The 27,941-nt window shown below is 52.7% G+C and overlaps 2 protein-coding genes across 3 annotated transcripts; both read right to left on the bottom strand.

Annotated features, from left to right (window-relative positions):
• Positions 1 to 530: 530 nt before the first annotated feature.
• On the bottom strand, positions 531 to 6,546 carry LOC135457803 (CD48 antigen-like). Of its 2 annotated transcripts, none has more exons than XM_064732574.1 (4): positions 6,276 to 6,546; positions 5,578 to 5,898; positions 2,348 to 2,602; positions 531 to 987 (listed from the first exon to the last, which is right to left on the bottom strand). In XM_064732574.1, the coding sequence occupies exons 1-4, from the start codon at positions 6,349 to 6,351 to the stop codon at positions 893 to 895; spliced, it is 747 nt and encodes a 248-aa protein (XP_064588644.1). In that variant the 5' UTR covers positions 6,352 to 6,546; the 3' UTR covers positions 531 to 892. The 2 variants fall into 2 exon arrangements, with proteins under 2 accessions (XP_064588644.1, XP_064588645.1); XM_064732575.1 differs by having other exon boundaries at positions 554 to 984; positions 6,276 to 6,495.
• Positions 6,547 to 14,891: 8,345 nt separating this feature from the next.
• On the bottom strand, positions 14,892 to 26,685 carry LOC135457649 (protein ALEX-like). The gene is made up of 9 exons (XM_064732345.1): positions 26,556 to 26,685; positions 23,483 to 23,812; positions 22,214 to 22,759; positions 20,506 to 20,631; positions 17,643 to 17,719; positions 17,318 to 17,383; positions 15,655 to 15,723; positions 15,433 to 15,492; positions 14,892 to 15,345 (listed from the first exon to the last, which is right to left on the bottom strand). Exons 1-9 carry the CDS (start codon positions 26,626 to 26,628, stop codon positions 15,286 to 15,288), a joined length of 1,407 nt encoding a protein of 468 aa, XP_064588415.1. The 5' UTR covers positions 26,629 to 26,685; the 3' UTR covers positions 14,892 to 15,285.
• Positions 26,686 to 27,941: the final 1,256 nt, after the last annotated feature.

Genomic DNA, 27,941 nt, shown 5'->3' with positions numbered 1-27,941 from the left:
CATCACCCAAGGAGCAGGAATTGTCCTGAGCTGTCCCAAAAGAAGGGATTTGTCCCCAAAAACGGGGCTGGGGAGAAACATCTGCAATTCCTGAGCCGTGGGATGTCCCAGGCCAGGGAAAAACCCAGAAAACCCCAAAGATGTGGTGTCCAGGATGGAATTAATTGGGAAATTAAAAAAAAAAATAAAATAAAATAAAATAAAATAAAATAAAATAAAATAAAATAAAATAAAATAAAATAAAATAAAATAAAATAAAATAAAATAAAATAAAATAAAATGTGGTGTCCGGGATGGAATTTAATGGGAAATTAAAATAAAATAAAACAAAATGTGGTGTCCAGGATGGAATTAATTGGGAAATTAAAAAAAAAAAATAAAATAAAATAAAATAAAATAAAATAAAATAAAATAAAATAAAATAAAATAAAATGTGGTGTCCAGGATGGAATTTCATGGGAAAATGAAATGAAATGAAATGAAATGAAATGAAATGAAATGAAATGAAATGAAATGAAATGAAATGAAATGAAATGAAATGGGGTGTCCAGAATGGGGTTTAATGTGCAAAGGAACATTTGGGAAATCCAAACCCGACCCCAAGCCCTCCCTGGCCGGGAGCACCAAAGGCCATCCCAACAAAAGGGGATCCCCCAAAATCCCAGGGAACCCCAGGAAAGGCTCAGATCGGGTCTCCCTCCCCACAGGTTTTGGGATGAGGAAGAGGAGGATTTGCAGATGAACCCCAAACTGAATTATTCCAATGATTCCATTCCCTCGTGCGCCCGCGGTTTTTCCTCGCCCGGAGGATTTCGGGATCTTCATCGGGATCTTGGTCCCGTGGTGGTGGTGGAAGGTGAGGAGGTGGCCGGAGGGGCCGCCCGCGGGGTCCTCAAGCCACGGCGAGCAGGAGGAAGAGGAGGACGAGGTGTCCCAGGGCCACCAGGGCGCTGGGCATGGTGCGGGTGGTGGACGAGGAGAATTCTTCTGGAGGAAGATCCAGGAGCTCCAGGAGGGTCCCCAAATCCCACCCCAAACCCAGGAGGGATCCAGGAGCTCCAGGATGGTCCCAAATCCCACCCCAAACCCAGAAGGGATCCAGGAGCTCCAGGAGGGTCCCCAAACCCAGGAGGGATCCAGGAGCTCCAGGATGGTCCCCAAATCCCACCCCAAACCCAGGAGGGATCCAGGAGCTCCAGGAGGGTCCCCAAACCCAGGAGGGATCCAGGAGCTCCAGGATGGTCCCAAATCCCACCCCAAACCCAGAAGGGATCCAGGAGCTCCAGGATGGTCCCAAATCCCACCCCAAACCCAGGAGGGATCCAGGAGCTCCAGGAGGGTCCCAAATCCCACCCCAAACCCAGGAGGGATCCAGGAGCTCCAGGATGGTCCCAAATCCCACCCCAAACCCAGAAGGGATCCAGGAGCTCCAGGATGGTCCCCAAACCCAGGAGGGATCCAGGAGCTCCAGGAGGGTCCCCAAACCCAGAAGGGATCCAGGAGCTCCAGGAGGGTCCCAAATCCCACCCCAAACCCAGAAGGGATCCAGGAGCTCCAGGATGGTCCCAAATCCCACCCCAAACCCACGGGAGGAGGGAAAAGGGATCCCCCAGCCCTGGGACCCACCTTGGGGCTGGGATCTGCTCCCAGGGACCATTTTGGGGGGCACAGGGACCCCCTGATCCCTCCCAGACTGATTTTTGGGGTTCAGGGACCTCCTGATGCACCATGGAGTCATTTTTGAGGTTCAGGGACCTCCAGAGCCCCTCTGGGCTCAGTTTTGGGGTTCAGGGATCTTCCAGCACCACAGTGGAGTCAATTTTGGGGTGGAATCCAAAAATCAGGACAGAAGAACGGCCTCGAGCTGTGCCAGGGGAGGCTCAGGGTGGGAAATTTGGGGAAATTCCTCCTGGAATTGGGGAAAAGGATTTGGAAGGGGCTCAGGGAGGTTCGGGGTGTCCATCCCTGGAGGTGCTGGAGGAACCCCTGGAGACCCCTCTGGATGACCAGGAGGGGTCAGTCCCAGGAAGGTTTGGGGTGTCCATCCCTGGAGGTGTCTGAGGAACCTCTGGAGATCCCTCTGGATGACCAGGAGGGGTCAGTCTCACATTGGATGGGGTCAGCCCCAGGAAGGTTTGGGGTGTCCACCCCTGGAGGTGTCTGAGGAACCCCTGGAGATCCCCCTGGATGAGGGGTCAGCCCCACATTGGACCGATGACCTCGGAGCTCCTTCCCAACCCCAACATGGGATGGCTCTGAAGGTCCTCAGATCCCCCCCAAACCCCTCTGGGGACCCCCCAAAGGCCAGGCCAGCCCTGGCCGGGGCCGTGTCCGGCCGTGGCCGTACCTGTCCAGCTGCAGGGCCGCCGGAAGGTCAGCGAGGCGTTGCTGGAGGACACGGGGTTGCTGACCCTGCACACGTAGGTTTCCACCGGGGGCTTGATGAAGACCTCCAGGATGGGGCCCTGCTTCATCAGGGCCTTCTGGGGCGAGATCCACTCGTAGGTGACCTCTTGGAGGGCCACGGAGCAGCTCAGGGTGCTGTTGCACACCTGGGGGTCGCCGTTGGTGGTGGCCGTCACGCGGGGCTTGGGGACCAGGTCTGCAGGAGAGGCCAGGGTGGCACCGAGTCCCCCTGGAGCTCTGGGACAACCCCAGGGTGGCACCGAGTCCCCATGGAGCTCTGGGACAACCCCCAGGGTGGCACCGAGTCCCCATGGAGCTCTGGGACAACCCCAGGGTGGCACCGAGTCCCCATGGAGCTCTGGGACAGTGCCCAGGGTGGCACCGAGTCCTCCTGGAGCTCTGGGACAGTGCCCAGGGTGGCACAGAGTCCCCATGGAGCTCTGGAACAGTGCCCAGGGTGGCACAATGTCCCCAAACCCCTGTGGAGCTCTGGGACAACCCCCAGGAGGTCACACTGTCCTCATGAGGTTCTTGGACAACCAGGATGGCACCAAGTCCTCCTGGAGCTCTGGGACAACCCCAGGGTGGCACAGAGTCCCCATGGAGCTCTGGGACAGTGCCCAGGGTGGCACCAAGTCCTCCTGGAGCTCTGGGACAACCCCAGGGTGGCACCGAGTCCCCATGGAGCTCTGGGACAGTGCCCAGGGTGGCACCGAGTCCCCATGGAGCTCTGGGACAGTGCCCAGGGTGGCACCGAGTCCCCATGGAGCTCTGGGACAGTGCCCAGGGTGGCACCGAGTCCCCATGGAGCTCTGGGACAACCCCAGGGTGGCACCGAGTCCCCCTGGAGCTCTGGGACAACCCCAGGGTGGCACAACATCCCCATGGAGCTCTGGGACAACCCCCAGGGTGGCACCGAGTCCCCATGGAGCTCTGGGACAGTGCCCAGGGTGGCACAGAGTCCCCATGGAGCTGTGGGACAACCCCAGGATGGCACCAAGTCCCCATGGAGCTCTGGGACAGTGCCCAGGGTGGCACCGAGTCCCCATGGAGCTCTGGGACAGTGCCCAGGGTGGCACCGAGTCCCCATGGAGCTCTGGGACAAACCCAGGGTGGCACCGAGTCCCCATGGAGCTCTGGGACAGTGCCCAGGGTGGCACCGAGTCCCCAAACCCCTGTGGAGCTCTGGGACAACCCCCAGGAGGTCACACTGTCCTCATGAGGCTCTTGGACAACCAGGCTGGCACCGAGTCCTCCTGGAGCTCTGGGACAGTGCCCAGGGTGGCACCGAGTCCCCATGGAGCTCTGGGACAACCCCAGGGTGGCACAACGTCCACAAACCCCTGTGGAGCTCTGGGACAACCCCCAGGAGGTCACACTGTCCTCATGAGGTTCTTGGACAACCAGGATGGCACCGAGTCCCCATGGAGCTCTGGGACAGTGCCCAGGGTGGCACCGAGTCCCCCTGGAGCTCTGGGACAGTGCCCAGGGTGGCACCGAGTCCCCATGGAGCTCTGGGACAAACCCAGGGTGGCACTGAGTCCCCCTGGAGCTCTGGGACAGTGCCCAGGGTGGCACCGAGTCCCCAAACCCCTGTGGAGCTCTGGGACAACCCCCAGGAGGTCACACTGTCCTCATGAGGTTCTTGGACAACCAGGATGGCACCAAGTCCTCCTGGAGCTCTGGGACAGTGCCCAGGGTGGCACCGAGTCCCCATGGAGCTCTGGGACAACCCCAGGGTGGCACCGAGTCCCCATGGAGCTCTGGGACAACCCCAGGGTGGCACCGAGTCCCCATGGAGCTCTGGGACAGTGCCCAGGGTGGCACAAGGTCCCCCTGGAGCTCTGGGACAACCCCCAGGAGGTCACACTGTCCTCATGAGGTTCTTGGATAACCAGGATGGCACCAAGTCCTTCTGGAGCTCTGGGACAGTGCCCAGGGTGGCACCATGTCCCCATGGAGCTCTGGGACAGTGCCCAGGGTGGCACCGAGTCCCCATGGAGCTCTGGGACAACCCCCAGGAGGTCACACTGTCCTCATGAGGTTCTTGGACAACCAGGAAGTCACAAAGTCCCTGTGGGGCAGTGGGACATCCCCCAGGACACCACAATGTCCCCAAACCCCTCGTGGGGCTCTGGGACAACCCCCAGGATGTCACAACATCCTCCTGGAGCTCCGAGATAATGCCCAGGCCATCACAACGTCCCCAGCACCCCCTGGGACAATCCCCTGTCCCCAGACTCACCGTAGACCCTCAGCAGGACCCTCTGGAGCTCTGGGACAATCCCCAGGACATCACAACGTCCCCAACACCCCCTGGGACAATCCCCTGTCCCCACACTCACCATAGACCCTCAGCTGGACCTCCTGGAGTTCTGGGACAATCCCGAAACCCTCTGGATGCTCTGGGACAATCCCCAAACCCTCTGGAGCTCTGGGACAAGCCCCAGGCCATCACAATGTCCCCAACACTCCTGGGACAATCCCCTGTCCCCAAACTCACTGTAGACCCTTAGCAGAACCTTCTGGATGCTCTGGGACAATCCTCAAACCCTCCATGGGGCTCTGGGACAATCCCCTGTCCCCAGACTCACCATAGACCCTCAGCAGGACCCTCTGGATGCTCTGGGACAATCCCCAGGCCATCACAATGTCCCCAGCACCCCCTGGGACAATCCCCTGTCCCCAGACTCACCGTAGACCCTCAGCAGGACCCTCTAGAGCTCTGGGACAATCCCAAGGCCATCACAACGTCCCCAACACTCCTGGGACAATCCCCTGTCCCCAGACTCACCGTAGACCCTCAGCAGGACCCTCTGGATGCTCTGGGACAATCCCCAAACCCTCTGGAGCTCTGGGACAACCCCCAGGCCATCACAATGTCCCCAACACCCCTGGGACAATCTCCTGTCCCCAGACTCACCGTAGACCCTCAGCAGAACCTTCTGGATGCTCTGGAACAAGCCCCAGGACATCACAACGTCCCCAACTCCCCCATGGAGCTCTGGGACAATTCCCTGTCCCCAGACTCACCGTAGACCCTCAGCAGGACCCTCTGGAGCTCTGGGACAATCCCCAAACCCTCTGGAGTTCTGGGACAATGCCCATGACACCACAATGTCCCCAAGCCACCCATGGGGCTCTGGGACAATCCCCTGTCCCCAGACTCACCGTAGACCCTCAGCAGAACCTTCTGGACGCTCTCCCTGCCCGTGTCATCCTCCAGGTACAGCCGGAACTCGCCGCTGTCCCCGAGGTTCAGGTTGCTCATCCTGAGGGTTCCGTTCTCCAGGAGTTCCAGGCGTCCCTCAAAGCGGCTCCGGGGGTACCTGGGCAGCTCCCCCCACTTCAGGGTGGCGATCCTCTGCTCGTTTTTCCATCGCCAGTGGATTTGGGAGTATTCTGAGGGGTTTTGGGGCGTTTGGGGGTTCAGAAGTGCCACCCCGCCCACGGCTCCGGTCACCTCCAAGGGTTGGGGTTCTTGTGCCCGGGCTGCCAAAAAAAATTGGGGATGGTGGAGTTGGGGTGCTCGTCCTTCCCCAGGTCTCATCCCACTTGGAATTCCGGACACGTTCCAAACGGGAATAACTCAAATATTAAAAATAAACTTGAAATAACTCCGCCCTTTCTGGAGCCCTTTGCATGAAGAGGGGCAGGATCAGAATTTTGAATTTTCCCGCCCCAAATTCCTAAAAATTTCCATTTTTTTTGGGACTCCATGTGGGGACAGTCCATCCCCCCCGGGTGCGGTGGCTCCCGTTGGAGGGACCCGGTGGTGGCACCTTGTGGGGACAGGGCGGGTTCACCACAAAGTCCCCAGATGTCCCCAAAACCTCTTGACCACCCCAGCCCCTCATCCAGCCCCGTACCTGGTGTGGCGAAGAGGAGGGAGAGGAGGAAGAAGAGGAGGAAGAGGAGGAGGTTCAGCTCCAGCGCCGGCGCCATTTTCTGTCACCAACGTCCCCTCACCGAGGGTGGGACACGACCGCACCCAGGGTGGGACCCCTCCAGGGTGGGACCCCCTCACGGGGCAGCTGCTCCCCAAGGACCCCCAAGGCTGGAACCCCCCAAGACTCCCCAAAACCTGGGGCTGGGCGGTTCTGAAAGCAGGCGGAGAAACCGCGTGATGGAGGTTCCTCTTCCTCTTCCTCTTCCGGGCCTACAACCGCAGTTCGGGGTGGGACACGAGGCTATCAGGGAGTTACAAACAGCCCCTGAGACTGACAGGGACAGAGCCCCCCATGGATCCCCCAAATCCCCACTGCAGGGACCCCAAAGCCCTTCAAATCCTCAACAAAAACCACCTGGGACCCCTCAAAATCCCTCAAATCCCCTCCAAAACCCACCCAGATCCCCTCAAAACCCCTCAAATCCCCGTAAAATCTACCCAGACTCCCCCAAATGCCTCAAATCTCCCCATATCCATCCAGGACTCCCCAATGACCCAATGGCCAGCAGGACACTGACCCCAAGGGTCACTGTGAGTGACCAGAGTGACCCCAAAGCCTGGGGGCAGCCAGGGGGGATTTGGGATCTTCCAGAGGGGGATTTGGGATCCGATCCCAGGGAATGGGGCAGGACAAGAGGGAACGGCCTCGAGCTGTGCCAGGGCTGGAAATTTGGGATGATTTTTCCATGGAAAAAGGGTTGGGAAGCGTCGGAAGGGGCTCAGGGAGGGCTGGATCCAAATCCCGGGAGGTGTCCAAGGAATCCCTTGGATGACCGCTGGATGGACACCAGATGGACACCAGATGACCACCGGATGTCCAGGCGCGCTCGACCCCAGCTCCCTCTGGGGATTCTCCCCCATCCCCGCGGGATTTCCCGGGGTCGCCGCCGAGGAGGGGCCGGAATTCCACAATTCCACAATTCCACAATTCCACAATTCCAGCCCCGATTCTTCCCTCCTTCCCCCCCCCGGCCACACTCGGGCCACCCCCGCTGTCCCCTCGCTGTCCCCTGGCTGGGGACAAACGGCCCTCGGCGTCTTCCCACGGGCGGGGGGCGGCGAGCAAAGGGGAACAAAGGGGGACAAAGGGGAACAAAGGGGGACAAAGGGGAACAAAGGGGGACAAAGGGGGACAAAGGGACCCCCGCCACCCCCGCTGCGCCCTGACCCACTTGGGGCCGGCCCGGGGCTGTCCCCGTCCCCTCCGGTGTCGCCTTGGCTGCGGTGACGCCGAAACCGAGGGGGGAGGGACGGGAACGGCGATTGGAGGGCTGCAAATTAACCCCGATATGCAAATGAGGGTCGTTAGGATAAATTAGAGCGTCCCGACGGAGGCATCAGCGCTCGTCCTTCGGGATGAGGAGGGGCTGGAGCTGCGATCCATCTCCCAAATCCCGCTGGTTTTCTGCTCCCCAAGCCCCAAAATCGCTGCTTTTAGGGGAAAAAAAGACTCCGGGTCACCACCAGCTGCCCCAAAATCCTGGGAAAACGGGGCTGTGCACTTTCCAACCCCAAAAAGTTCATCTGTTCAGCTGGAGAGGAGAAGTTCTGGGGTGACCTCACTGTGGCCTTGCAGGACCTGAGGGGCTTCAGGAAAAATGGAAGGAGAATTTTCCTCAGAAAAGGGGGAATGGGGTCAGGGGGACAGAGGGGGAATTTGGGTGGGATTTTGGGGCGGAATTGTCCCCTGTGAGGGTCCCAGGTGATTCCATGGATTCCCCATCCCTGGGAGTGTCCAAGGCCAGGCTGGACCCACCTGGGATAGGGGGAGGACCCTGCCCATGGAACTGGGGTGGGATTTTTTGGGGATTTCAGGTTCCTTTCCATCCCAAACCATTCCATCCCAACCATTCCATCCAGGATTCCATGGGCTGGTTTAGACTGGATTTTAGGGATCAATCTGCCCATGGCCCAGGTGATTCCATGGACTTCCCATCCTTGGAAGTGTCCAAGGCCAGGCTGGACCCACCTGGGATAGGGGAAGGACCCTGCCCATGGAACTGGGGTGGGATTTTTTGGGATTTCAGGTTCCTTTCCATCCCAAACCATTCCAGGATTCCATGGAATGGAATTTTAGGGATTTTAGATGGGATTTCAGGGATCAATCCTTTCCTGGTCCAGGTGGTTCCATGGATTCCCCATCCTTGGAAGTGTCCAAGGCCAGGCTGGGCCCACCTGGGATAGGGGAAGGACCCTGCCCATGGAACTGGGGTGGGAATTTTTGGGGATTTCAGGTTCCTTTCCATCCCAAACCATTCCAGGATTCCATGGGCTGCTTTAGATGGGATTTCAGGGATCAATCTTTCCCTCACTGAGGTTGTTCCATGGATTCTCCATCCCTGGGAGTGTCCAAGGCCAGGCTGGACAGGGCTTGGAGCAGCCTGGGCTGGTGGGAGCTGTCCCTGCCCACAGGATGAGCTTCAAGGCCCCTTCCCACCCAAACCATTCCATGATTTGGGCTCAGCCTCGCTCCTCAGGGATGCCCTGGAGGCCCCAATCCATGGGCACCAATTCCATGGGCACCAATTCCATGGGCACCAATCCATGGGCACCAATCCATGGGCACCACGATAACGCTCTCCAGCCCCTGAGCCATTTGTCACACACGGCCATGGTGGCACTCTTGGTCCCACCCTCATTTTTCCTCGGGAACAGAGTTGGGCTCTGTTTTAAACACCTCGAGTTTCCTCCTTTTTCCTTGAAAACAGTGATTTTTTTTAAACACCTCAGGTTTCCGTGTGAGCGTGGATTGCCCCTCCTTGGTGTTTCATTTTCGTCACAAGCCACATCCAAAGCCACCTCCCCTCCACCTCTATGCTGAAAGGCCACAAGGGCACTTCTTCCTTCTTCTTCCTCTTTCTGGCTCAAATTTTTGCTTTTTGGTGCCTCAAAATCCGCTCAATTTCTGGACATCCATGGACGTGTTTTGGATCCCTCATCTCATCACCTTCATGCTGCTCCACCAAACCAGTGAGTGCCGGGTGCTCCTTGTCCCCTGGGAAGGAGATTTTGGGGTGGTTTTGGGGTTTTTGGGGTCAGGGGAGAGGGGGAATGTGTGGGAGCACCAGAGCAGCTCCACGGGGTGGATTTGTGCCCCATGTTGGGATCCAGGGCTGCCATGGAGCTCTTGCTGCTAGAGGGCTGATGTCCATCTCTGTGTCCATCCCTGGTGATTATCTCTGTGTCCATCTCCGTGTCCATCTCCGTGTCCATCTCTGTGCCCATCCCTGGTGTCCCTCTCTGGTGTCCATCCCTGGTGTCCATCTCCGTGTCCATCCCTGGTGTCCATCTCTGGTGTCCATCTCTGCTGTCCATCTCTGTGTCCATCCCTGGTGTCCATCTCTGTGTCCATCTCTGGTGTCCATCTCCATGTCCATCTCTGTGTCCATCTCTGGTGTCACTCTCTGATGTCTATCTCTGGTGTCCATCTCTGGTGTCCCTCTCTGTGTCCATCTCTGGTGTCCATCTCTGGTGTCCATCTCTGGTGTCCATTCCTCGTGTCCATCTCTGGTGTCCATCTCTGGTGTCCATCTCTGTGTCCATCTCTGTGTCCATCCCTGGTGTCCATCTCTGGTGTCCATCTCTGGTGTCCATTTCTCTGTCCATCTCTGGTGTCCATCTCTGTGTCCATCTCTGGTGTCCATCTCTGGTGTCCATCTCTGGTGTCCATCTCTGTCCATCTCTGGTGTCCATCTCTGTGTCCATCTCTGTGTCCATCTCTGGTGTCCATCTCTGGTGTCCATCTCTGGTGTCCATCTCTGGCCCAGCCTCTGCTCCAGATGTTCTCCACACATCCTGCTCTGCCTTCAGCTCCTGCTCCTCTCCACGTTGCCTCCCTGGTTTTGGGGTTTTCTTCTTGGGGTGTTTTTGGCTGAAAAGAGGGAAATTGGGCAAGGTTCAGCCCTTGCCCGCTCTGAGGGTGTTTATCGTGTGAACCATCCCGTGGTTTCGTTATTCCTGCGGGTTTATCTCCTCCCACAGCTTTTTCCTTCCACGGGCTCCCCTGTCCATGTCCCAGGGGTGGCTGAGGGTGAGGGAGACAGAAATTCCGAGCCCGACCTGGGGGCTGGGCCAGGATCAGTTCCCTGTTAGGAAAACTGGGAAGGAGAAAACTCCATTCCTGGTATAAATGGGGTGGCACGGTTCATTGGAAATGGGAAGTTGTGAAAATAACAAAAACAGCTCCTTCCTCCTCAAACTGGTGAGCCAAGGTCACCCACCATGGTGGGGCCACTGGAGGGAAGGGATGGGTCCAGAGGGATCCTGGACCTTGTCCTGGGCTGCACCCAAAGGAGGGTGGAGGGTTCTCATTGCTGGAATGGTGAGAGTCCACCTGGAATGGTGAGAGTCCACCTGGAATGGTGAGATCCCACCTGGAATGGTGAGATCCCACCTGGAATGGTGAGAGTCCACCTGGAATGGTGAGATCCAGTCTGGAATCTCCAGATCCCACCAGGTCTGGTGCCCCCAACATGAGAAGCTCATGGAACTGTTGGAGCCAGTCCACAGTTTCACAGGGGCCGTTTCCTGTGGCCACAGGGAGTGGTCAGCCTGGAGAAGCCGTGGTGGAGCTGCCCCACGCACCCCTGGCAGTGTCCAGGCCAGGCTGTTTCCAACTCCTTGTTCTCCTTTCCCTTTCAGTTCCTCTCCAGGCTCAGTCTGGGGGTGGCCTCGTGCTCTTCCTTCACCCAGGGACCCTTCCAGGAGCCCCCATGACCTTCAAACACCCCAGGCTATGGGCCTTCATCCTGGTTCCCTTTACGACAATCTTGGACCGACTGAAACCCCTCTTTAATGGCTTTCTCCTTTCATCACTTCAGTTGAAATGAATGTAGCTACCAGATGAACACTCCTTCCTCCCAGCTGTCGACCAAGGTCCACCCACCAGGGCCACGAGAGATTCTCCATCCAGGATCCGACCTTGTCCGGTTCCCCAAGTGTAATCGATTTCATCCCTGTGAGTTCACCACCTTGTAATCCCACCTAATGGACCACCGAACTTATTCCCACCTGGAATCGCTTGTCCAGCTTTATGAGCCAACTCTAATCCCTGATCCGACCACTCTTGACCGACCCCATCAGAAGTCAGGCCACGTTGAGCCAGCCATCCGTTCCACTGCCTTCCACCTGGCCACACGATCCCCCATCCGAGCAACCTTGCGACCCCATCTCAAGTCCTCCCATTTCTGTCCCAGTCAGCGTCCAGTGACCCCCGGTGTCGGTTTCCGGTTCAGTCTCTCAGGCTCAGCCTGGTCATCCAGTCAGTAAATCCTCATTCTGGTACTTTCGGAATCCCCTAATGATTGTGCTTAACCCCCGACCTTATTTGTTTAACATCTCGGATACAACTTTCTACCTGCCAAGACGCCCGCTCAAATCCCACGGATGGATGCGGGACCTCACTCTGTTATCCAATCAACGCAAATAGATCCACCTTCCACCCTGCTCAGCATCTTCAGCAGGTGCGTTCTCTGTCTTCGGGCTGCCTCATCCACTCTTTTCGTCCTTTCAGTGCCCTGTTGTTCCAGGGGGTGCTTTTAATGCCTTGGTGTTCCATTGCTGTTTTGAGCTCCTTCACCACCTTTTCGGGTGCCTCCTGAGGCTTCTCATCCTCTTTCGCCGGTGCTTCCAGTCTGTTGCGGCGCTTTTAGTGCTGTTGTGCCTTTAGTGCTGTTTGGTCGCATTTTCTTCCCAGTTGGAGAGCTGGCCTCATGGGTTTTGGGGTTTTGAGCTAATTCCGGTGACTTTCCAGGCTTTTGGGTGCTTCAGATGATTTCCAGCTTTATGGTTTTTGGGATGCTTTCAGTGCTGTTTTGGATTTTAGGTGACCCTATTTTTACAGCTATTTGAAACCTGTTTTGCTGTTTGGGAGTGCCGGCGTTTTGAGATGCTTTCTGGCTGTTTTGGGGTGTTGTGGCTTTTGTAGTCTTTGGTGCCCCTTCCCCTGGCGGTGTTTCAGTGTGTTTTCGGGCTGTTTTGGGTGCTTATTTTGAGGTTGGTTTCATGCTTTGGAGTGCTGGTTTCAACTAAGTGAGGTTGTGACACCGCGGTGCCGCAGGGGAGCTGCAGAGCCCACGTGACCTGCGAGGCCCAGAACTGGGGGGCAGCTCTCCCTGCGCTGTCCGGCCGGCTGCAGGCTTTGGGCATCACTACCGGAACCGGCGGATCGAACCTCCTAACGGAGCTGCTGACGGGAGGTGGCGGGTCGGACGTGGAGGGCTCCGTGGTGCTGCTGGTGAAGAAACATCGCAGGATGGGCTGGAGCCGCTGACGGCAGGGCACGGAACCCGTCAGCACAGGAATTCACTGTACCAACCTGGCAGCTCTTGCAGGTGAGAGCCGGGCAGGTGGGAGCCAGGGGGGTGGGTGATAACGTGCTGGGTGGGATATGGTTTGGGATGGGCTGTGGGATTGGTGAAGCAGAAAACCGAGGGGCCTGGGATAGGCTGGATTTGGGGCTTGAGAGATGGGAAATTTGAGTGAGTTGGGATGGGTATCGGACGCTGGAGGGAAAGCTGGATTTCGGTTGATGCTGTCCTGGACCATGGAGAGAGGGAAAGGGGAATTGGGTGGGCTGATCCAGATTCCGTGGAAACCCGGAGGAGGGTGGTGATGGAGGGAATGGATATGGACTTGTTGGGACTCGCTGAATCAGCAACCCAGAGCCTCCGACCAGTAAGTTCACCGGTAATGATGGGATAACCTGAGGTTGCCCGTGTCCTGATGTCCCCAAACCAAAGGTCCCGAATTTAGGCCTGGGATGGGTAGCCTGATCGGAGCCAGCCCGAGCATTTCGATTTGGGCTCCGAAATCCCTTTCTGGGAATGCAGGCTTCCCGACAAACAGTGAGGTGGCCAAAAGTGAGACCCAAGGGGAGTGTCGACCTTGATCCTGGGAACCCTGAACCATGGAGGGCCCGGTTGGGATGTGACCAAGAACTGGCATGTTAGCTGGTGTTGATCCCGATCCCGGGAGCCAGGTACATGCTGGATTTGGGGACATGGCCATGTTCCATCTGATCCCAACAAAATGTGGGATTTGGGGTGGGATTGGGCTGACGATTTGGAGAACCCCCTGACTTTGGGCTTGGAAGATCTCTGGTATGGGATCAAGGGCCGTCGAGGCCAAATCCCCTCTGCCCCAACCCCAGGAAGAGCCAGATTCATTTTGGGATCTTCTTCCTTTTCCAGGCGCCCACTCCGGCAGCTGGATCAGGATCGGCGTCGTGGCCGGGGTTGAAATCGCGTCGCTTTTATCGATTTTCCTCGTGTCCTACTGTAAATCCAGAGGTGAGCGTGGAAAAACCAACCTGGAGCCTGGGGAGCAGAGGTGGGACCTGGAGGGGGACAGAGCCAGGTGGGATGGATTTGGGTGGATTTGGGGCGATTTGGGCTCATTTGGGGATTGGGCAGATTTGGGCTCATTTGGGTGGATTTGGGGCTCATTTGGGGGGATTTGGGGTGGATTTGAGGTGGATTTGGGGCAGATTTGGGGCTGATTTGGGGTTCTGATTTGGGATGGGTTTGGGTCAGATTTGGTGCTGATTTGAGGTGGATTTGGGGCAGATTTGGGGCTGATTTGAGGTGGATTTGGGGCAGATTTGGGGCTGATTTGAGGTGGATTTGGGGTTCTGATTTGGGATGGATTTGGGGCTGATTTGAGGTGGATTTGGGGTTCTGATTTGGGATGGATTTGGGGCTGATTTGAGGTGGATTTGGGGTTCTGATTTGGGATAGATTTGGGGCTGATTTGGGGCAGAGTTTGGGCAGATTTGGGACTGAATTGGGGTGGATTTGGGGTTCTCCTGACTTTATCTTGACAGGTTTTTAGCTGGAGGAGAGCCCAGGGATTGGTTCCCTGTGGGGCGGAGCCAATCTGCTGGTGAGGTCCGAAGAGCCAATCACCTGGCTGGATTTGTAGATTGACACCGTGGGGAGGAGCTGACCACGCCTCTGTGGAAAAGCAGATTTTTGAAAAACCAACAAAGCCCAAGAAAAGCTCTTTTTCCTCTTGCCTGGGGACGGGTTACTGACCGGCCCCTCGTGGCCAGGTTGGCGTGGGGCCACCAGGACTGTCCATGGGGTCAGCATTGGAGGTGGCCCCAAAATCCAGAGTGACCACCAGGCCGAGATTGTCCGGCCAAAATCCTCACGGCCGGACCACGCAACCACGGCTGTCTTGCAATGGACTTTGTTCGTTTCATGGAAATTACAATTAAAATTAAAATTAAAATTAAAAGCCAGGAAATAATGGTTTCTTGTGGAGACGTCTCCATGGCATGGCAGGAGAGACTCGTCTACCCAAGAGAATGAAGAAAGGATATTTTGAGTTTATAAATTGACTGAAAGTCCCAGCTTTTGCCTCTTTACGCTGACAGTGGGAAAGAAAAAACGGTGGTGAGGGGCTGGGGAATAAGCAATCCAAAGGTTTATTGTGATTTTCTTATTATTTTATTTTTAACTCAATTAATAAAGATTTTTTTTTATAACTTTTTAAAGTTTTGAGCCTTTTTTTGCCCTCCTCCTCCTCCTCCCAATCCAGATCCCTCAGAGGGAAACGAGCAAACAACTCCAGTGAGCGCCAGCACCAAACCCACCCCAAAGTTGGCCAAAAACTTGGATTGGTGAACCCAAACCTCTTCTCGCTCTTCACCAAGAAAAATAAAAAATAAAGAATTCCCAAATTTCCAAATGCTAAAAACCCCACGGAATTCCCATCCTGCCCATCCCAAATCCATCCCTTCCAGACTTTTCCATCCCCAAATCTTCGCTCCGAGGCGCAGCCGGGGGTTGAATCTTGGGGGAAAAACCCCGAATTTCTGGATATTTCTGGATATTTCTGGATATTTCTGGATATTTCCATTCCATGGATCCCGGTTGCTGTTGGAGTTTCCAGGAGGAGAATTCCACCGGGATGGGAATTCCGGGGTTTCAGGGGCGCTGGTGGCCGGCGGGATTTGGGAACCCCAAGCGCCTGTAACCCCCATTATCCTGCAAGGAAATGGGCGGGATTTGGGGCATTTTGGGGCATTTTGGGGATTCTTTGGATCCCTAAAAACCCGATGGATTCTCCATTACCTCCAGGTAGGCGGTGGAGACCAAAGATCGGTCCAGCCTCTTCCTCTTGATGGATGAAGGCTGTGGGGAAAAAAGGGGGGAAAATTCCCGTTGGGAAAAGCGGGATCCCAAAACCTCGGGGGACACGGATTTGGGGTCCCCAAAAGGACACGGATTTGGTGTCCCCAAAAGGACACGGATTCGGTGTCCCCAAGGCTTGGGGACACTCCAGGGCAGCCTCACCCTGTGGTCGAACTGGACCGTGGAGTAAATGGTGAAATTCACGGGTTCCTCATGGTGCCTGGGGTGCTCCTGTAAGGGAAAAAGGGTCAGGGTGTGCAAAAAATGAGAAATTTTGGGATAAAAATGGGAGATTTTGGGGATAAAAATTGGGAAGTTTTGGGGATAAAAGAATGGGAGATTTTGGGGTTAAAAAATAGGAAATTTGGGGATAAAAATGAGAAAGTTTGGGGATTAAAAATGGGAAATTTTGGGGATAAAAAATGGGATATTTTGGGCATAAAGATGGGAAAAATTTGGGAATAAAGATGGGAAAAATCTGGGATAAAAAATGGGAAATTTTGGGGATTAAAAATGGGAAATTTTGGGGATAAAACATGGGAAATTTTAGAGGTAAAAAATGGGAAATTTTGGGGATAAAATATGGGAAATTTTAGGGATAAAAAATGGGAAATTTTGGGGATAAAAAATGGGAAATTTTAGGGGTAAAAATTGGGAAATTTTGGGGATAAAATATGGGAAATTTTAGGGATAAAAATGGGAAATTTTGGGGATAAAAAATGGGAAATTTTGGGGATAAAATATGGGAAATTTTAGGGATAAAAAATGGGAACTTTTGGGGATAAAAAATGGGAAATTTTGGGGATAAAATATGGGAAATTTTGGGAATAAAGATGGGAAAAATTTGGGATAAAAAATGGGAAATTTTGGGGATAAAATATGGGAAATTTTAGAAGTAAAAAATGGGAAATTTTGGGGATAAAATATGGGAAATTTTAGGGATAAAAATGGGAAATTTTGGGGATAAAAAATGGGAAATTTTGGGGATAAAATATGGGAAATTTTAGGGATAAAAATGGGAAAAATTTGGGATAAAAAATGGGAAATTTTGGGGATAAAAAATGGGAAATTTTGGGGATAAAAAATGGGAAATTTTGGGGATAAAAAATGGGAAATTTTAGGGATAAGATATGGGAACTTTTGGGGATTAAAAATGGGAAATTTTAGGGATTAAAATGGGAAATTTTGGGGATAAAATATGGGAAATTTTAGGGGTAAAACACGGGAAATTTTAGGGATAAAAAGTGGGAAATTTTGGGGATAAAATATGGGAAATTTTAGGGATAAAAAATGGGAAATTTTAGGGGTAAAAAATGGGAAATTTTAGGGGTAAAAATTGGGAGATTTTGGGGATTAAAAATGGGATACTTGGGGATAAAATATGGGAAATTTTAGGGATAAAAAATGGGAAATTTTGGTGGTGAAAAATTGGGATAATTTTGGGGATAAAAATATGGAAATTTTGGGGATAAAAAATGGGAAATTTTGGGGATAAAAAATGGGAAATTTTGGGGATAAAAATGGGAATTTTGGGATAACAATGGGAAATTTGGGATAAAAATGGGAATTTTGGGGATAAAATATGGGAAATTTTGGAGTTAAAAAATGGAAATTTTGGGGATAAAAAATGGGAAATTTTGGGGATAAAATATGGGAAATTTTGGGGATTAAAAATGGGAAATTTCTGGGATAAAAAATGGGAAATTTTAGGGATAAAAAATGGGAAATTTTAGGGGTAAAAAATGGGAAATTTCTGGGATAAAAAATGGGAAATTTCAGGATAAAAACTGGATCCAGCCTGGGGATCCCATGGGAATGACCCTACCACTGTCCTGGGAGTGACCACAGCGTAGATGGTGGCTCCTTCCTGGGTGGCCTCGCCCGTCCTGGCCTGGGGACACAAAAAAAAGCCTGAAATGGTTAAAAGGATCAACTTGGAGTTCCCAAAATTCCCACCTGGAGTGGATTTCCCCGTGGGCAGCGTGGTCAGGCCGTGGAACTGCCCAAGGTTTGGGAGTGTCCGAGGAGTGACCGGACACCGAGTGACCAGGCTGGGGTCAGCCCCAGGATGGACTCGGTGACCTTGGGGGGTTTGTCCGACCCCAAAATTCCCAGATTTTGGGGTGGGAAGGGACAATTCCGGCACTCACGGGGTCCTGGTGGCGTTTCTTCTCTCCCACTGTGGCGTAGACGGTCAGCTCCTGCTCCGGGGCGGTTCCGGGGGTCCCTGTGGGGTCAGAATTCCCAAATTTGGGTTCCAAGGGTCAGTTTGGGGTCAGAATTCCCAAATTGGGGTTCCAAGGGTCAGTTCGGGTGAGAATTCACGAAATTTGGGTTCCAGGTCAGTGGGATCAGAATTACCAAATTTGGGTTCCAAGGTCGGTTTGGGGTCAGAATTCCCAAATTTGGGTTCCAAGGGTCGTTGTGGGTCAGAATTCCCAATTTGGGTTCCAGGGTCAGTTTGGGGTCAGAACTCCCAAATTTGTTCCAAGGGTGATTTGGGACAGAATTCACAAATTTGGGTTCCAAGGGTCAGTGTGGGATAGAATTCCCAAATTTGGGTTCCAAGGGTCGGTTTGGGGTCAGAATTCCCAAAATTGTGTTCCAAGGGTCAGTTTGGGGTCAGAATTCCCAAACTGGGGTTCCAAGGGTCATGTGGGATCAGAATTCCCAAATTTGGGTTCCAAGGGTCAGTTTGGGGCCAGAATTCCCAAATTTGGGTTCCAAGGGTCAGTTTGGGCTCAGAACTCCCAAACTGGGGTTCCAAGGGTCAGTTTGGCGTCAGAACTTCCAAATTTGGGTTCCAAGGTTTGGGCAGAATTCCAATTTGGGTTCCAAGGTCAGTTGGGGTCAGAATTCCCAAATTTGTGTTCCAGTGGTCAGTTTGGGATCAGAATTCCCAAGCTGGGGTTCCAAGGGTTGGTTTGGGATCAGAATTCCCAAATTTGGGTTCCAAGGGTCAGTTTGGGTCAGAATTTCCAAACTGGGTTCCAAGGGTCAGTTTGAGGTCAGAATTTCCCAGATTTGGGTTCCAAGGTCAGTTGGGGTCAGAATTCACAAATGGTTCCCAAGAGTGGTTTGGGGTCAGAATTCCCAAATGGGTTCCAAGGGTCAGTTGCGGATGAGAATTCCCAAATTTGGGTTCCAAGGGTCAGTTTGGGGTCAGAACTCCCAAATTTGGGTTCCAAGGGTTGGTTTGGGATCAGAATTCCCAAATTTTGGAGTACCAAGGGTCGTGTGGGATCAGAAATCCCAAAATTGTGTTCCAAGGATCAGTTTGGGCAAAATTCACAAATTTGGGTTCCGAGGAGCAGTTTGGGGTCGAATCCCAAATTTGGAGTTCCAAGAGTCAGTGTGGGGTAGAACTCCCAGATTTGGGTTCCAAGGGTCAGTTTGGGTCAGAATTCCCGATTTTGGTTCCAAGGGTCAGTTGGGATCAGAATTCCCAAATTGTGTTCCAAGGGTCAGTTTGGGGTCAGAACTCCAAATTTTGGGTTCCAAGGGCAGTTTGGGATCAAATTCTCAAATTTGGGTTCCAAGGTCAGTGTGGGATGGGAATTCCAAATTTGGGTTCCAAGGGTCAGTTTGGGATCAGACTCCCCAAATTTGTTGGGATCGCTGCCGCAACTTCCCCAAACTTGGGTTTTTTCCCAAGCGCAGTTACGAGGACAGGACAGCCCCACAATGCAGGTCCAAGGTGTTCCGTTTTGGGAACAGAATCCAAATTGGGTCAATGGGTCTGTTAGGGGATTCCTTACCCAAAACGGTTCCAGGCATTGTCCAGAATTTAAAATTTTTTCCAAGGATAAAAAGTGGTGAAAAAAATAAAGGTGTAAAAGACTTATGTTTATGTAAATCAATATCGGGTTTAAAAAGTGGTTACAAATAATACTAAATAGTATAATTAAGATATTTATAAGTAATTAATTTACTATTCAAGATTTGTATTTGGTTAGAATTCCAATATTGTTGTTTTAAGAAAGTCAATTTATGATCAAAAATACATTAGATTTTTACAGAAAATTCCAGTTTTTGTCAGATATAAAGTTTGGTTCAAGGGTATGGATTTGGTGTAAAAATCAATATATTTTTATCTATTAAGTAATTTCTATATATAAAGTAGTTTGGGGTCAGAATTCCCAAATTTGGGTTCCAAGGGTCAGTTTGGCGTCAGAATTCCCAAATTTTGGAGTTCCAAGGGTCAGTTTGGGGTCAGAATTCCCAAATTTGCGTTCCAAGGGTTGGTTTGGGGTCAGAATTCCCAAATTTGGGTTCCAAGGGTCAGTGCGGGATCAGAATTCCCAAAATTGTGTTCCAAGGGTCAGTTTGGGGCCAGAATTCCTGAATTTGGGTTCCAAGAGTCAGTGCGGGATGGGAATTCACAAATTTGTGTTCCAAGGGTCAGTTTGGGGTCAGAACTCCCAAACTGGGGTTCCAAGGGTCAGTTTGGGGTCAGAATTCCCAAATTTTGGAGTTCCAAGGGTCAGTTTGGGGTCAGAATTCCCAAATTTGGGTTCCAAGAGTCGGTGTGGGATCAGAACTCCCAAATTTGGGTTCCAAGGGTCAGTGCGGGATCAGAATTCCCAAAATTGTGTTCCAAGGGTCAGTTTGGGGTGAGAATTCCCAAATTGGGGTTCTGAGAGTCAGTCTGGGATGAGAATTCCCAGATTTTGGTGTTCCAGGGGTCAGTTTGGGGTCAGAACTCCCAAATTGGGGTTCCAAGGGTCAGAATTCCCAAATTTGGGTTCCAAGGGTCGGTTTGGGGTCAGAATTCCCAAAATTGTGTTCCAAGGGTCAGTTTGGGGTCAGAATTCCCAAATATGGAGTTCCAAGGGTCAGTTTGGGGTCAGAATTCCCAAATTGGGGTTCCAAGGGTCATGTGGGATCAGAATTCCCAAATTTGGGTTCCAAGGGTCAGTTTGGGGTCAGAACTCCCAGATTTTGGGGTTCCAAGGGCCGGTTTGGGGTCAGACCCCCCAAATTTGGGATCCTGCCCCCACACTCCCCACAAACCTTCCCGGGAGTTTTTCCTCCTCTTCCTCCAGCAGCAGCAGAAGCCCACGAGGAGCAGGAGCAGCCCCACGGCCCCGGCCCCGGCCCCGGCCAGCAGCGCCCAGAGGCTGAAATTCCCGGAAATTTCTGGAAAAGAATCCCGGAATCCTGGAATTGGGCTGGGGTTTGGGGTCCCTCCCCACCCAAAACATCCCAGGATTGCCCGAATCTTTAAAATGATATTTTTCCCTTTATCGGATAAAAAATGTGCAAAAAAAATGGATTAAAGGTGTAAAAGCACCCTTATGTTTTATATGTAAACAAATACAGCTTTAAAAAATAATAAGTACAAATAATAATAAATAAGTATAAATAATAAATAATAAGTATAATTATATATATAAGTACATATTTATACATATTTATATATTTGTATATTTATATATTAGATATTTTTATATATAGATATATTTGTATATATAAATAAGTACATATTTTATATAAAAATACATGTAGATTTTATATAGATGAATGTCCATTTTTAACAGATTGATAAGTGTGCTATATAAGAAAATAAGTATGGATTTATATATAAAAATAAGTATTTTTTCTATCTATAAAAAGTATATATATATAAATGAGTATAATTTATATATAAATAGGTGTACTATATAAATAAGCATATATTATATATGTAAGTATATATTTTATATATTAATTGATTTTATATATGTAAGTATAGATTTTACATAGAGTACATACACAAAAATTACATATATTACACACAAAGATTAAATTAGAAATTATATCATTTGCGTCTATATACATTATTTTTACCTAATATTTTCCAGCAGGTTTTCCCGCTAATAATTTCCATATTTTCGATTTTTATCTATTATTTTCCAGCAGGTTTTTACCTAATATTTTCCAGCTAACATTTTCCATATTTTTTGATTTTTACCTAATATTTTCCAGCAGATTTTTACCTAATATTTTCCAGCTAACATTTTCCATATTTTTGATTTTTACCTAATATTTTCCAGCTGATTTTTACCTAATATTTTCCAGCTAACATTTTCCATATTTTTTGATTTTTACCTAATATTTTCCAGCTGATTTTTACCTAATATTTTCCAGCAGGTTTTTACCTAATATTTTCCAGTTAACATTTTCCATATATTTGATTTTTACCTAATATTTTCCAGCTGATTTTTACCTAATATTTTCCAGCTAGTATTTTCCATGTTTTTGATTTTTACCTAATATTTTCCAGCAGGTTTTTACCTAATATTTTCCAGCTAACATTTTCCATATTTTTGATTTTTACATAATATTTTCCAACAGATTTTTACCTAATATTTGCCGGCTAATATTTTCCATATTTTCGATTTTTATCTATTATTTTCCAGCAGGTTTTTACCTAATATTTTCCAGTTAACATTTTCCATATTTTTGATTTTTACCTAATATTTTCCAACAGATTTTTACCTAATATTTTCCGGCTAATATTTTCCATATTTTCGATTTTTATCTATTATTTTCCAGCAGGTTTTTACCTAATATTTTCCAGTTAACATTTTCCATATTTTTGATTTTTACCTAATATTTTCCAGCTGATTTTTACCTAATATTTTCCATATTTTCGATTTTTACCTAATTTTTTTCCCCCATTTCTGGCCTGCAAACCCCGGCATGCTCAGCCCCGCCCCGGGTCCCACCGGGAGCTCACCTGGGCAGGTGAGGGCGGCGCGGGCCGCGCTCCAGCCCGCGGGGTTGCTGACGTTGCAGAGGCAGATTTGGGGATCCGCGCCCTCGGGGAGGCTCCGGAGCAGCCGGGAGGGGCTGTCCGGGATCTGCCCCGGGATCTGCCCCGGGATCTGCCCCGGGATCGGCCCCGGGATCTGCCCCGGGATCTGCCCCGGGATCTGCCCCGGGATCGGCTCCGGGATCTGCCCCGGGATCTGCCCCGGGATCGGCTCCGGGATCGGCTCCGGGATCGGCCCCGGGATCTGCCCCGGGATCTGCCCCGGGATCTGCCCCGGGATCTGCCCCGGGATCTGCCCCGGGATCTGCCCCGGGATCTGCCCCGGGATCTGCCCCGGGATCTGCCCCGGGATCTGCTCCGGGATCGGCTCCGGGACCGGCTCCGGGCCATCCCCGGTACAGGCCCAGCTGTAGGAGACGTTCCCGGGGCTGGAGCAGAGCACGGACAGGTGGCACCGGCCCCGATCCCGCTGCAGGATTTGGGATTTCAGCTCCGGCCGCGGGACGGGATCTGCGGGGACAGCGGGGTGAGAGGGGACAGAGAGGGGGGGACAAAGGGACAGAGGGACAGAGGGACAGGGGGACACAGGGACATGGGGACACAGGGACAGGGACACATGGGGATAGAGAGACAGAGGGACACAGGGACACAGGGACACAGGGACACAGGGACAGGGACACAGGGACAGAGGGACAGGTGGCACCGGCCCCGATCCCGCTGCAGGATTTGGGATTTCAGCTCCGGCCGCGGGACGGGATCTGCGGGGACAGCGGGGTGAGAGGGGACAGAAGGACACAGGGACAGAGGGACACAGGGACAGGGGGACACAGGGACAGGGACACATGGGGATAGAGAGACAGAGGGACACAGGGACACAGGGACACAGGGACACAGGGACAGAGGGACAGAGGGACACAGGGACAGGGGACACGGGGACAGGGACACATGGGGATAGAGAGACAGAGGGACAGGTGACACCGGCCCCGATCCCCGTGCAGAATTTGGGATTTCAGCTCCAGCCGCTGGACAGGATCTGCGGGGACAGCGGGGTCAGAGGGGACAGAAGGACACAGGGACAGAGGGACAGAAGGACACAGGGACAGAGGGACACAGGGACAGAGGGACACAGGGACAGGGGGACACGGGGACACAGGGACACAGGGACAGGGGGACACGGGGACAGGGGGACATGGGGAAAGAGGGACAGAAGGACACAAGGACCCAGGCACTCACCCCACACGGACACTCGGATGCACCGGGATGGAATCACTTTCGAATTCTCGAACTCGGCCCAATAGACCCCGTTATCATCCCTGTGAACCGGGGAGATGCACAGGGAGAGGTTTCCCCGCTGGAATTCCACTCTCCCATGGAAAGGACCTTTGGGATAGGAGACACTTCCATCCCTGGGGGCCGTCAGGATCCGCAGCCGCTCTCCTGAATTAATGTCCCGTTTCCAGTGCATCTCTTTCCACTGCCGCAGGATTTTCTCCGGCTCCAGGCACAGCGATGCTCCCACGGTCACAGGGCGGGACACGGCCGGATTTCGGCATTCCGGGGATCCTAAACCAGAGCCAGGGAACCCCCATGTGAGGCTGTGACCCCACGAGAGGCTCCACAGCTCCGGAGGTGTCACGGTCACTGCTGGGGCCACCCCTGCAGGGTCCACTCCTGGCCCCAGGGCCCATTCCCCGTCCCCATCCCAAAAATTCCATTTTCTCCACACACGCCAAACCGGTTTTGCATCTGTTCCCCATCCCATTCCCAAAATTTCCCTTCTCTCCCCATTATCCCGAATTGGTTCTGTGTCTATTCCCCATCCCAAAATTTCAATTTTCTCCACATTGTCCCAAACTGGTTCTGTGTCCATTCCCCATCCCAAATTTCCACTCTCTCCTGGGTATCCCAGACTGGTCAAGGTCTGTTCCCCATTCCAGGGGTTCCTCTCTCTCCCCATTATCCAAAATTGGTTTTGTGTGCATTCCCCATTCCAGAAGTTAAATTTTCTCCCCATTTTCCCAAACTGATTTTGTGTCCATTCCCCATCCCAAATTTCCATTATCCCAGACTGCTCAAGATCCGTTCCCCCTTCCATGGGTTCCTCTCTCTCCCCATTATCCCAAACTGGTTCTGTGTCCATTCCTCATCCCAAAAGTTCAATTTTCTCCCCATTATCCCAACCTGGTTCTGCGTCCATTCCCCGTCCCATCCCAAATTTTCATTATCCCAAACTGGTCAAGGTCCATTTTTTATCCCAAATTTCCCCTCTTTTCTCAGTTTCCCACACTGGTCAGGGTCCGTTCCCCCTTCCATGGGCTCCTCTCTCTCCCCATTATCCAAAACTGGTTCTGTGTCCATTCCTCAACACAAAAGTTCAATTTTCTCCCCATTATCCCAAACTGGTTCTGTGTCCATTCCCCATCCCAAAAGTTCAATTTTCTCCCCATTATCCCAAACTGGTTCTGTGTCCATTCCTCATCCCAAAAGTTCAATTTTCTCCCCATTATCCCAACCTGGTTCTGCCTCCATTCCCCATCCCAAAAGTTCAATTTTCTCCCCATTATCCCAAACTGGTTCTGCGTCCATTCCCCGTCCCATCCCAAATTTCCATTATCCCAGACTGGTCAAGGTCCATTCCCCCTTCCATGGGTTCCCCTCTCCCCATTATCCCAAACTGGTTCTGTGTCCATTCCCCATCCCAAATTTCCCCTCTCCCCATTATCCCAAACTGGTTCTGTGTCCATTCCCCATCCCAAAAGTTCAATTTTCTCCCCATTATCCCAGCCTGGTTCTGCGTCCATTCCCCATCCCAAATTTCCATTATCCCAGACTGCTCAAGGTCCGTTCCCCCTTCCATGGGTTCCCCTCTCCCCACACCCTCCCAGTGCCCGATCCCCCTCCCCAATCCGGGGGAATTTTCCCCCCCTGCCCCGTCTCCCCTCAATTTTCGGTTTTCTCTCCCCAGAGCAGCCCCGGATGTCGCAGGCCCCCAAAATAAAACCCGCGGAACATCCGGAGGGCCGACGGCGCTTCCTGCGGCCCCGTGTGGTCAGGGCGGCTCTGGGGGCTCCTGTGCACGGCCCAGCGCCCCTAAATCCGCCTAAATCCACCCCAAATCCGCCCTAAATCCCCCCTTTCCACCCTCCCGATCCCACCCATCCCGGGGGTTTTTCTGCATCCAGAGTTTTCCTGCGAGCTCCAGGGCAGAGCTGCAGGTGTGGGGACACCCCAGGGCTCTGGAAATTCGGAAAAAATCGGGAAATGCAGGAAATCCTTCCCCGGGGCACTGGGAGCGATTGGGAAGGGATTTCCCCCAGCTCCAGGTGCCGGAATTCCTGCAGGACACGGGAATTGTCTGTTCCTGATGCTCCGGAGCTGCCAGGGGGGTTCAGGGGGTCCCCAGCTCTGCTGAGGGGGCTCAGCCTGGAGAAAAGGGGGGTCCAGGGGGGATTTGGGGTCTGCCAGGGGGGATTTGGGGTCTGATCCCAGGGGGGATTTGGGGTCTGATCCCAGGGGGGATTTGGGGTCTGATCCCAGGGGGGATTTGGGGTCTGATCCCCAGGAAATGGGGCAGGACCAGGGCTGGAAATTTTGGGGAAAATTCTGCCTGGAACAGAGAAAAGGCCGTGGAAGGGGCTTGGGGAGGATTGGATCTCCATCCTTGGAGGTGTCCGGGGAATCTCTGGAATTTTGGGGGGCCACGAGGGGGTTGGTGCCAGCCTGGTGAGCTCAAAGCTCTTTCCCAACCTCAAAAATCCTGAGATTCTGCGAATGCTGGAGCTGTCAGGAAAATGACACCAAAATCTGCCAAGGTGTGGCCAGGAGAAGCTCCAGGGTCAGTCCATGCCCCAAATCCCGCTGGTTTTCTGCTCCCCACACCCCAAAATCGCCGCTTTTAGGGGAAAAAAGACCCTGGGTCACCGCCAGCTGCCCCAAACTCCGGGGAAAACGAACGGGGCAGGTTCGGCAGAGGGATCGGAGTTTGGGAACGGGGAAAGGTCCCAGCTCCGGGGTTCAGAAACTGTGGGAACAGAGAAGTCGCGACTTTCAGGGAAACTCCACATCCGAAACGCTGCCCAGGAAGGGGAACCGGCCCCGCGTCACGGCCCGGCCCGGCTCGGCTCTGCCCGGACAAGGGGGGTTTGAGAGAAGCGAGGAGAATCCCCCCAAAGCCGCAGCCAGCCCCTCTCCATCCCCCCGAGCGCCGCTCCGGCTTTTCCCCGCGGCAATTCCCGAATTTCCCGCAGCAATTCCCGAATTCCCGAATTCCCGCAGCCCCCCCGGTCCCCCCGCGCCCCCTCCTCACCTCGGCTCCCGGCCAGGCCCAGCAGCAGCGCCAGCAGCGCGGGGGGACAGCGGCGACCCCCGCGCGGGGACATCGCGGGGCGGAGCGGGGACCCCTCGGGGCTGCGAGCGCCCGCCGGGGACTTCCTCTGGCCCGCTCCTTCCTCTGCCCCTCCTCCTCCTCCTCCTCCTCCTCCTCCTCCTCCTCCTCCTGCGGCCGCCCCTGTGGCAAAGGGGACCAGGACGTGTCCGGGGCGCGGCGCTCTCAGCCCCAAATCTCGCAGGGAACTGATTTGAGCTGTCCCCGGAGGGCAATTTTGGGGTTTTTGAGGGGTTTTGCTTTCCCTTTGCAGCGAGCGCCGCGGACGCTTGGGGACATCGCGGTGGCTCCGCTGTCCCCAGCTCGGGCAGCCCAGCAGCAGCAGGGCCGGGAGGTTTGGGGAGGAATGTCCGGCCCCAAAATGCACTTTTCAACCCCAAAACCTCTGTTACAACTCCAAAAAATCCTTCTCGTTCCAACCCCAAAATCCTCCCGGTTTCAACCCCAAAATCCTCCCGGTTCCAACCCCAAAATCCTCCCGGTTTCAACCCCAAAATCCTCCCGGTTCCAACCCCAAAATCCTCCCGGTTCCAGCCCCCAAATCCTCTCGGTTTCAACCTCAAAATCTTCCCGTTTCCAACCCCAAAATCCTCCCGGTTTCAACCTCAAAATCTTCCCGGTTTCAACCCCAAAATCCATCCCGTTCCACCTCCAAAATCCATCTAATTCCAGCCCCCAAATTCTCATCATTCTGGTCCCGGAATCCTCCCCTTTTCAGCCCCAAAATCCTCCTCAAAATCCCCGTTCCAGCCCCAAACCCTGCCCGCTTTCTGGTTTTTATGGGATTTGCCGCCCCATCCCGCGCTCCCGAGCCGGCAGGGAGCGAAATTCCCGGGAATTCCGTTCGATCCCGGGGCCGGGAGGGGGCAGCAGGAGACCGCGAGAGCCGGAATGCCAGAATTCCAAAACCCCAAAATCTCGGAATCCCAGAATTCCAGAATCCCAAAATCCCAGAATTTCTGAATTTCTGAACCCCAAAATCCCAGAGTTCCTGAATTCCAGGATTCATGAATTCTTTAATTCCAGAACCCCAAAATCCCAGAAATCCAGAATTCCAGGATTCATGAATTCTTTAATTCCAGAACCCCAAAATCCCAGAGTTCCTGAATTCCAGAATCCAAAAGTTCCAGAATTCCAAAATCCCAGGATTCCAGAATTCCTGGATTCTAGAATCCCGAAATCCCAGAACTCCAGAATTCCAGGTTTCCTGAATTCTTTCATTCCAGAACCCCAACATCCCAGAATTCCTGAATTTCAGAATCCCAAAATCCCAGAATTTCTGAATTCCAGGTTTCCTGAAATCTTTAA

This window comes from Zonotrichia leucophrys, chromosome 25 (genome assembly GCF_028769735.1).
Source record: "Zonotrichia leucophrys gambelii isolate GWCS_2022_RI chromosome 25, RI_Zleu_2.0, whole genome shotgun sequence".
NCBI classification, from domain to species: Eukaryota; Metazoa; Chordata; class Aves; order Passeriformes; family Passerellidae; genus Zonotrichia; species Zonotrichia leucophrys.
The sequence above is the reverse complement of the archived record's forward strand: the minus strand, read 5'-3'. Positions and strand labels throughout refer to the sequence as shown.